This window comes from Heliconius melpomene, chromosome 12, assembly GCF_056956725.1.
Source record: "Heliconius melpomene rosina isolate 202511_hmr_F chromosome 12, ASM5695672v1, whole genome shotgun sequence".
Lineage (NCBI taxonomy): Eukaryota > Metazoa > Arthropoda > Insecta > Lepidoptera > Nymphalidae > Heliconius > Heliconius melpomene.
In genome coordinates, this window is record NC_140400.1 from 16,969,154 (window position 1) to 16,980,254 (window position 11,101).

The following is an 11,101-nucleotide window of genomic DNA, read 5'->3' on the forward strand; positions in this document are numbered from 1 at the left end:
AAATTATTATAAAAAAGATACATTTAAAAATATAAAAAACCACACTTCCGAGGGCGGGACAAGGGTCCAAGCCATCGGTGGCTAGGGCTCCAGAGAGAGGAACCTCCGCACAATACGTGCCGTCTCAAGTAATACTGCCTTCTGTATCCGGTTCTTGGTCCAACAGCTAAGCGATAGCCTCTTAAGGTGTTGGTCGAGGCTTTTCGCTATTAGACCGTTAACCGAAACCACTATCGGCACAATGATAGTCGCATTAACATCCCACATGGCGGTAATCTCATGGGCTAGGTCCAAATATTTAGATTGTTTTTCTTTTTCGGCCTTCTCGAGATTTTCATCATGTGGGATAGTAACGTCAACAATCACTGCGCGGCGCGCCGCTCGGTCTACTAGTACTATATCAGGTCTATTGGCAACAATATACCTGTCAGTAATAATAGACCGATCCCAGTAGAGATAAAATTATTATTACAATGAACATTATTTATATTTTTAACTAGCGGACGCGCGCAGCTTCGCTTGCTTATTTGCACCCTTAGGGGTGAATTCTAATATACCATGAAATACGTGTTCAATGAAATATTTTTAAGTCTATACTTATAATAAATCTGTATTTGTTTGTAATTAATCTGTATTTTAAACCGACTTTGAAAACAAGGAGGAGGTTCTCAATTGTTTTTTTTCGATTTCGATATTGGATAATTCGATTCGATTTGGGTACTTTTTGTAATATGCAATCATTACAGTTACTTTACAAAGAATGCTATAACCCCATACCCAAATCAATAATTTAACATTTAAGGCTGTTTCTGAACGATTGAATTAAATTATTCATTGACATCAACACATTTGACTGTCAGTTAATTCTGTTTATTAAATTAATGTAGTTCAAGGGGGCGAAACCGCGGGGGGGGGGCGCTAGTATATTATATAGATATATAGACGTGTCTTACTTGCTTTACATTAACTATAGTTATAATACTGTCTCAAGGAAAACGATCATCGTCGGACGGACCGGACGTCGTCGGAATTTCATGATCTCTCAATGTTCGCGACGCGACGCCTCGCACTTTGTCTTCTACCCTCAACAGCAGTCTCTGAAAACACTTTCATATTTATGCAAATAACTTTCCCTCTTGTCGTACTTTGATTTCCCGGCCGCGTTGCCAGAGCCGGCCGGCCAGCGATAAGCGATTACACCCGCGACCGTAAACTGTAACATCGATAACACACCATGACCTACAAATACGGACCTCGTCTCATACAAACTACATGTGTACTGCAACACGATATACACAACAGTATGACATACAGTATACATTAAATAATGAATCGTTATTTTTGAAACTGTTGAATATTATACAAAAATATTCTTTATTGCATAAAACAAAACATACGTAAATATAACATGAAAAGTAACTTAACAAGGGCTAAGCTAAGAGTATCATATTATTGTATCATATAATAGTAATTTGTATTACAATGTCAATATAACCGTAACGTTAGTTTATATGTTCTTAACCTCCAGGATCCTCCTCCAGCTACGATAGAACCACTTTGTTCCATAAACACTCCCTTAGACGCGCGTTGTGATTGATGTACTCGTATGGACACCAGCTCTAAGACCCAAATTTAATATCTATTATTAGTTCTTCGTTATTTTTCCTACAAAAGTAACAATCATTTGTGTCAGGATGATGCACAGTCGCTCGCAAGTCACCGAGTCCACGACCGCGGGCTCCGACAGGAATTAGTATCTTCATGGTGGTTAATGGATATTTATTTTGTTTTTCAGCTTCACGCTATTAAGATGCAGCAGCACGCGCCGCAGTTTTGGAGACATTGCGCGAACTCAAAACACTCTGAGTGGGAAACGAACCCACGACCGTCGCGGTTTTGAATGTTAATGATAAACAATATTCAAAACGAGAAATGCTAATATTTATTTCAAATTTGTGTAGGTGCAAGCAGCAGGCATGAGTAACTCAACGAAGTAGACAGTAGCGGTGCCCGCCATGGACGACCCCGAGCGCATCGCGCGCGGCCAGGCCGACTGCGACGACTTCAACAACAGCACCAGGCCCCCGCCCGGTATCTACTGCGAGGGTACATTCGACTCGTGGCTGTGTTGGCCGCACACGCCCGCGAACACCACCACGTACGCGCAGTGCCCTGACTTCGTGCCGGGCTTCAGTCCTGAGCGTAAGCATGTTTTACTTTATGTTAATATTATAATATGTATCATTTACGTAGTAGATTTAAGAGTTATCTGTAGTTGATATCCATATGGAACTCAATTTGTATATCAAAAAAATTGGTACCTCAAAAAGTAAAAACGGAACCCTTATAGGATTACTGTGTTGTCTGTCTGTCGAGACCACTTATTTCATCGCGTCTGATCGCGTGGACGTATCCAGCTTAAATCGCAGCGTAATTAAGACATATAAGATACTCTGCCTGCCCTGCTGAGGGCAGCGTGATCCTGATTTTGATTTAATTTTTGTTAATTTCATATCTCATATGTTTCATTTCATAATGTATGTTTAAGTAACTGATATTTACTGTTTGCTTCAGTTTACGCTCACAAGGAATGCACCGCTAATGGGACGTGGTGGCACCATCCCCTCTCAGGCAGGCCCTGGTCCAACTATACGACTTGCGTTAAACCCGAAGATGTAACTATGTTTTGGATGTTTACTTCATTTCAGAACTATTACGAGAAATAAAACAAAATGTTATTGTATTTCTTTTCATAAGTATTTCCCTTATCACATGAATACTTACATTTATTTTGCTAACGTATCATCTGCAGGACGTGAGCGACATCATAGCGGTGTACGAGACTGGGTACAGCGTGTCGCTGGTGGCTCTGCTGCTGTCGCTGGGGATACTCTCATATTTTAAGTATGAGAATTTAATGTCGTTAAGTTTGAGGCCGTCGCACTATGGACAATGGTAGAACAAGGGCAGATCAAAAGTCATTTTTACAAAGTCGTCCCTGACGCACTATTTTTTTTTTGGTTAATAGTATAAGAGTGGAACTTTAATGTTATGAATTATTTTTTCGTGAATTACATTTGGAATATATATTTATTCATCGTGAAAAATTGTCATTCGTGAGAATGTCTATTTCAGGTTGTTCACTTTGATACTTTAAGCATGATTTCCTTAAAAAAATGTGCAAGTAGGTATAAAGTGTTATATATTTTTGAAGAGCCCATAGTAAGTAGATTTTAAAACTTTTATCATGTTGTGGATATCGTGACTATATATATTTTTATAAAAAATATTAACAATAAGTGAAGAGAAAAAAGGTACGTGTTTAAAGTTCATCGAGACTTTTAACAGTTACCGACGTCTCCCGACGCGTTATATTTGATATTGTTTTATAGTCCAGATATTCATAAATAAGATTTATCAAAAATCAGCTGCAGAGACCTGCAGACTGAGAAGTTATCACGAAAACTGTGATACAAGTCAGGGGACACGAAACCTCTATCTATTGTAGTTTCTATTGTTTTACTAATTAATTAATTAGATTGCGGTAAATTTTCATTAAATTATTGTTATTGATAAAAGGGCGTTTTATCTTCATTTTGCACAATCATTTATTCACATTACCCTCATTTATGAAATTATATGAAGAGTGAATTAATTTAAAAAAACTATTACAAATTAGTAATAAAATTACTAACAGACGTTTGATTATTAAGTGTCTTCACTAAATTTCAAAATGACGAATACTTTTAGTGTTCCAAGCGTGAATTATTATTATTACTCCCATACATTGAAGGTTTACGTTCAATAGTAGAAGAATTAGCACCTCTTTAAATTATTTGAGGTTCCTGGTAAAGATTTTACTGATTGAAGAATGACTTATAGGTCCCGACTGTTCATCCTAATAAACTATTGGGCTTGTTAATTTCTTTTCAGATTTATACAGTCGGGGTGTTTGATTTTTAATATATTTTTTTTTATTTTTCAAATTTTTGTTGGGATTCATTATGGTAATAATAATCATGATATACCTTTTTGAAATCCTCGTGTTGAGCTCTTGAATTTGATACCCATATTGTGGTATTCGAAACAAAAAATTTTTTTTTCACTAAGTCCAATGGCGTCCCACAGCCGCCATAATTATTATTTTTTAACGTCATCTATCTAAGAACACTTGGGCTGCTAAAGCGAATATAACGATACCTCAATTATGTAAATCAGTTCAGCGGTTCTGGAGATACAAGGTAATAAAGAATATTGCATACATACATACGTACATACATACATACAAAATACGCGCGAAAAACATAACTCTTCCTTAGCAGTCGGGAATAATAATAAACTAACTTAATAATACATTTTTACTATTATTCCTTTAACTTTTACTATTATTTACTGAAAACTTTTTTTTTAATTATTTTTTAATATATATATTCTTCAATAAAAGTACAATATCTGAACGTCACCTAACGCACTATTTCATACTTTATGCTTGTGCAAAAATTCAATTGTTTATATTAACAAACAAAAAAGTTATCGATTTTTGATCTGATACAGACCTCGATTTCCCATAGTGCGTCGTGGCGACCCACTCGGAGGAGTGAATTACTATTTCTTAATATTTCTAAGTACCAAGGCAAAACGCGGTGAAGAACTCCGCCACACACGCATTGCCTCCAAAATTCGGCAGAAAGAGGGGAACGGAGTCTCTTAACACTGAAGGAACCCTTCTGCCTACCCTGTTATATGCGAGATACAGCATGAAGCCGAAAAAAAAATGTAAACACTGATATTAATTAAATTCGGCTTATTATTAATTTATATTAATTATTCTACGTGACAATTCAGAGGTTAATTTATTATTTAGTTAATTAATTCGTTCTTAAAAGTGTAAATAAATATATAAGTTCTAGAAGAGTATATTCTCGCCGTGCTTTGCTGCGCGTCGTATTAATAATATACTAATATGTTGCAGAAGTCTGCGCTGCGCACGCATCACGGTCCACATAAACCTGTTCGCGTCGTTCGCGCTGAACAACGCGCTGTGGCTAGCGTGGTACGGGTTGGTGGTGCGCGCGCCCGACACGCTGCAGGCGTCGCCGGTGTGGTGCCGCGCGCTTAACGCCGCGCTGCAGTACGTGCTACTCACCAACTACACGTGGATGCTGTGCGAGGGTCTGTACCTGCACACCGTGCTAGTCAGCGCCTTCGTGTCGGAGCGGCGCCTCGTGCGCGCGCTTCTGGCCGCGGGCTGGCTGCTGCCCGTGCCCTCCGCCCTCGTCAACGCTGCGCGCCGCGGGGCCGCCGCCGAGCCGCTGTGCTGGGCCGACGAGGGTGCGCCGCGGCCCGAGCTGGCCGTTCTGGTGTGCCTCGCCGTGCTACTCAACCTGGCCTTCCTGTGCAACATCGTGCGCGTGCTGTGCACCAAGCTGCGCGCGGGCGGCGGCGCGGGCGTGGCGCGGCCCTCTGCCACCGCACTGCATGCGCTGCGCGCCACGTGCCTGCTGGCGCCGCTGCTGGGCCTGCAGTACCTGCTGACGCCCTTCCGGCCGCCGCGCACGGCGAGCTGGTGGCTGTTCTACGAGTACGTGTCGGCGCTGACGACGTCGCTGCAGGGCCTGTGCGTCGCTATACTATACTGCTTCTGCAACGGCGAAGTGCTCGCGCAGCTAAGACGACGCTGGAGGGTGCTCACGTTTCGTCCGCGTGCGAACTCTACGACGAACACGACAGTCTCCGTAAGTCTATTCCATATTCTCACCTCATGAATTATATTCACATTTCGTAGGAGATACTTAAATAATTCGTAGGAGATACTTAAATAATTCGTAGGAGATACTTAATTATAGGAGATACTAAATAAAAACCGACTTCAAACAATACACTAAAAAGTGAAAAATAAATTTACTTAATATACCTACTAGTAAAATAAAACTTTAACTTTGTTGAACAAAAATTATTTAAAGAATAATTTTATAATTTTGAAGTACGTGTCAAGCTAATGCTACAACAACCTTACTATAAATTACTAAGTCTGTTTGTTTTCCCGGCATTGACATAAAAATTTTAAAATTGGCGTAATATTCAGTTATTCATCCATTTGTCGCGCACATACTCGTAGCTGATAGAAATTAAAGACCTATGTGATTTTCTCATAAATGGACTAAAAAAATGGGACCATAAGCTTTCAAATAAAAAAAACCGGACAAGTGCTAGTCCGTATAAAAATCGGAGGTCTCGAGGTTTTTCTGAAATTCAGGCTTAGCTTAGCCAGAGCCCTTTCGTCTGATACCTCACTTCAATTTGTGGCTTTAATACCAAATTTTGTCGTTTTACGTAAATATTGTCGTAGATTCTAGCTACTAAATTTCATAATTCTAGATTAACCAGAGGTACCCAATGAATTTTGATTCCCTTCAAAGGTTGTCTGTAAGAGATCGCTTATAGTGAGTGATAAGGCCGCCTTGCACCCACCCACCCACTGCTGGACACAGACCTCCATGACGATCTGTTTTGCGTTGCCCGCAATGACTGGTTTTCGGTGATCGTTAACGGTGAATGAATGGGTAGCAGTACACCCATGTCATAATTATTTATTTTTTTTACCTAAAACAGTAAAAATTGAAATAAAAGTTAATTCCAACATAGGTGACGTATTTGCAGTTCGTGCGGTCAGCGGCGCCGGGTGCAGGTGAGGAGAAGGTGTGACTATCGGTTGGCGGCGCGGGGGACGCGGGGGGCGACAGCGGCGAGGGTGGGTGCGAGGCGCGCGGGCGCCGCATCCGCTTCGAGTGCGGCGACAGCGACGAGGAGGCGCCGCCCCACACGCGCCTGCTGTAGCCGCCCCGCCCCACTCCACTCCGCGCCTCGCGCCGCCACTGCTACAGTTATAGACCAAACATTTTTATACTTAATTTGTTATACATGTTAATAAATCTACATATGTGCACATGAAAACTTTATATAAAAGTGTAATATACTAGTGTAAATTATCTTAGGCACAAAAGTATTAAGTTTGTATAAATAAAAAAAGATATTTTAAAGATAGAGATACATGTGTTCACGAAGTTAATAAGTCATAGATTGTAAAAGATAATAAATGTACAAAATAGCACTGGTGTAATTATTAATTATGTATGTTAACAAAGGTACCAACTTTGTGAAACCAATTGTTTGAATCTTGTAACTTGCAACTTGTAACTCGCGAATCTCAAATTGTGTATTTACAATAAATTATCAATGTTATAGATGTGGAAGTGAGTGGCAAATTGTACTATTATTCTATTATTTAATAAAAAAATAATATTTTTTAGCTTTATTCTGAATATACTGTGTTAAATGTAAATAATTGTACAAATACAAATAAATTTGTATCACACATTTTTTTATTTACCTTTTTTTATCTAATATTATATTGTTGGCAACACTTTGATTTTATCATGAAGGAAGAGGGACAACCAACAATTGAATGAATGTTTTGAAAACAGTTACGTTTATCAACTTAATGGTATAGCCCAAGATCACAGAGCTGCCAGACCTACGTCATTTTAGCAATTTTTTTACCACTACGTTACAATTCACTACATATTGCTAACATTACGTAGGTCTGGGATCACAGGCTTATAGATATTTGGAATGGCTCGGCAAGTCTCGGCAACCTCTGCTGTCAGTTTAACATTAGTAAAAAAACGATATGAAATTAATAATAATAATAATAATTATTATTATTATTAATAATTATTATTATTTATAAAAATAAATAAATATATACAAATAAAAGGTACAGTTCATTTAAAGATACACAGATGTGCAATGGCGGCCTTATCACTAAAAGCAATTTCTTACAGACAACCAAGAAATTTCTTAAAATATAATAAATACAAAAGAACACAATAATTTTATACATAAATAGATACATACGAGTACATACAATACATACATACAAACTTAGATAGAAACAAATATACACTTATTATCATATTGTCCGTTTATACATTTCATTTGAGAAAGCAATTTTTAAGACGACGCGCGACGCTTAAATAATCCATTTGACTGGGATAGTCTCACTGCAAGTGGCAGCCCATTCCACAGATTCACTGTTTTAACAGTGAAAGAATTACTGTAGCATCTCATTCGACATAAAGGAATTCCAAGGATATGGTTAAGTAGAACATGCATATTGTAATAAATTAATATGAGAATATGCAGGCACTGTGTCTGCCGGCTGCCTGTGGGACCCAAACAGGCCTTCAGGCTTAAATTAGTAACTTTAATAGCAAATAAAAAGCGGGCATTTTTAACACTGACAGTTGACACGTTGCAGTACTATATTTGACAGTTAACATATTGTAGTACAGAAGTCTCCTAACTGTATTCTATTTCAAATTTCTATAACTGCATACTGTGACCGTTGATTTTCTGGATAATTTAAACGAAACACTTCTACTTAGTGGTTTTTATTACTTCGGCAGAGTTTCCTCTTAGGATACAAAAGCAATAATGGCTACAGAACACATTTACTCAAAGAATGTTCACTTCATACTAAAAAATAGGTGACAAAACGATGCTGCTGCCATCTCTTGGCGTGCCCAACAAAACAATTTGCAGGTGTTTGCAATGTTGGTCAAATTAAATTTCGCAAAATTCCGCAGTATATTCTTAGTTTGCCACTACAAAAATTTAAAATATCTGTACAAAAAATTCTAACAAGTAAAGCGTATTTCACTGTTCACTGCTTTATTGAATATAATGCAGGATAGCTGCCAGCTAATGTAATAGATTGTACCCATTGATTTTGAAAAGAGCAACTGTTGAGTTTCTTGCCGGCTCTTCTCAGCAGAACTGCCTTCCAAACTGGTGGTAGCTTTTTGTTCATATGTTCATTCGACGATTCAAAAGTGCTTATAATAATTACCTATTTGAATAAAGAATATTTTGAATTAAATCTAACATTAATATACAATTACTTATTTTTAATATATCTATTTTCCTTTTTAACAATTTCTGATAATCTGCAAATTGTTTATTTTTAACTAAACAAAATCTTTTTACTGTTACGTGGAAGACACTATTACGTATAAAATCAACATTTTCTTTCAGATGTTCTTCACATTGGGCAAGAAAACTAAAATTTACATCTTTTTCCAATTTGCAGATTGCAAGTTTTTGAGGTTTAAAGAATATGATAATGTTTTGTATAAATTATTGCAGATTGTGGCACAGTTCTCAACACATAAAATCTTATAAAATTTTCAGATACATAGTTTAACTTCTTTTTAGCATTATAATATTCTTTGAAGTCCATAAAAGTGTACAATAATATATTATCGGTATGTTTCTATTTTAAAACTGAATCACAAAGCTTTCATTGGAGCGAGCTATGACAAATGTACAATTTTCAATAAAGTCATACATTTTCTTCAAATTAAGAATTGTCAGTCATGTTGGTGTGGCTGCCTTTCTTTCGATCTGCAGAATCACTATTTCAGAAGCTAAACAATTTATCCACATAAATCCTAAATTTGCAGTGACTGTTGCCTCTCCAGGTAGCAATCCTGAAAATAACAAGAGTTAATAAAGATCAGGTTACAAAAACTAAAATCAACATATCATTGTTAGATGAATCTTCTTGATTAAGCAATTAAAAGAAAATTTAAGAAATTGTTTAAGATTCATGTAATTTTAGTTGTAACTATTAGTATTTTTTTTAATTCATCTGTGTTTACGTTTTAAAATTGTTAATTAGTATTTATTAACTTTTACATTATATCCATCTGTTTTAGGTTTTTTTCACTGTTACCATAAGATAGGCTATTTATTAAGATAGGTTTTTAAGTTAAATATAAGTGAACCAGTATCAATTAATTATATACTTGAATTACCATTTGAATACTTGTCAATACCCTTCTTTGCAATGGTCCTGGTATAACATTTGCAGGAAAGTCCCTGGTTGTTCAGTTGAAAAATTAAAATCATTGATTACCTGATTCTGAAAATAAAATATAATTGGATGAAAATACATTGCCATTGTATGATTACTAATATGTACATAAATAGAACAGTTTTTCTAAACAGTATTTTTTTCAATAAAATTGACAAATGAAGCCCATTCAAAATTGTGGCAACATAACATTCTATGTTCACCACACTTTTTTTCTGAAAATCGATAAATACCATGGGCCTTCGGGGAAGCAAAACTTGGCCCAAGTTCACAACTGAAAAAGTACAACATTTAAGATATGACTTTATCTAGAGTAGTTAATACTTAATGATTACTTACCGGTGTGAATTGGTAGGACCTGGACTAGGGAACCTATATAGTTTAATTTCAGGATCTTCACGAGGGGACATTTGAGGCATCTGCTTTTCAAATTGTCTCCCATATTTTAGATCCAAATATTCAAACAGAGAGAACAACTGAACAACAATAGAAATCTAAATATAAAATACAACAGCAATGCTAAAAACAGGTTGCTTGTTTAAGTCGCAGTAGTATGTTCGCCATTTGCAAATGCTAATGATACCATTGCCATATCAAAACATAATCCTACTACTATACTTTAAATATCGGTTACATAAACTGTTTCTCATATCGAAAAACATTTTATCACGGTACCTTGCATACATGAAATATTATAAAAAAAGTTATTTACTAAACATTAAGTAACTAAATCGTGAATTAAAATTAAATTCTTAAAAAAAATACTTATAGAAAAACTACTAATTAATGGTTTTACTTTAATATAGCAATACCACGGGCCCCAAGTAGGCGGCCATATTTAAACCATTTAGTTTACTTTACATATAATAAAATCAATTTAACAAATCTTTCTACGAATAGACATTAAATATTAGTTGTAATAATTACACTTATATTTATGCATTTACCCTTGATTATAATTAAATTACATAGTCTCTTTTATAATTATATTAAAGTAAAACGATTAATGCTACGGAAGAAAGCTTTTGGCGCCTAACATGCAAATATAAGATTTAGTGAAAGATTAAATACAAAAGCTTATTAATATATTATAAATTAATATTCAAATAATTACTGTAATATTAAAAGATTATGTAGTCATATTAAATTGATTGTTCTTATATG

General features: G+C 36.2%; 1 protein-coding gene and 2 long non-coding RNA genes across 4 annotated transcripts; 1 reads left to right on the forward strand and 2 right to left on the reverse strand.

The window, feature by feature from the left end:
* Positions 1-1,919: 1,919 nt before the first annotated feature.
* Positions 1,920-4,414, reverse strand: LOC146534211 (uncharacterized). The gene is made up of 3 exons (XR_014878605.1): positions 2,785-4,414; positions 2,563-2,710; positions 1,920-2,196 (listed from the first exon to the last, which is right to left on the reverse strand). It is a non-coding gene; the product is annotated as an uncharacterized LOC146534211 (long non-coding RNA).
* Dh31-R (Diuretic hormone 31 Receptor) lies at positions 2,016-7,377 on the forward strand. Of its 2 annotated transcripts, none has more exons than XM_085195423.1 (5): positions 2,016-2,202; positions 2,575-2,675; positions 2,813-2,904; positions 4,973-5,735; positions 6,646-7,377. In XM_085195423.1, the coding sequence occupies exons 1-5, from the start codon at positions 2,016-2,018 to the stop codon at positions 6,703-6,705; spliced, it is 1,203 nt and encodes a 400-aa protein (XP_085051549.1). In that variant the 3' UTR covers positions 6,706-7,377. The 2 variants fall into 2 exon arrangements, with proteins under 2 accessions (XP_085051549.1, XP_085051550.1); XM_085195424.1 differs by having other exon boundaries at positions 6,661-7,377.
* Positions 7,378-8,437: 1,060 nt separating this feature from the next.
* LOC146534213 (uncharacterized) lies at positions 8,438-10,603 on the reverse strand. The gene is made up of 2 exons (XR_014878604.1): positions 10,277-10,603; positions 8,438-9,551 (listed from the first exon to the last, which is right to left on the reverse strand). It is a non-coding gene; the product is annotated as an uncharacterized LOC146534213 (long non-coding RNA).
* Positions 10,604-11,101: the final 498 nt, after the last annotated feature.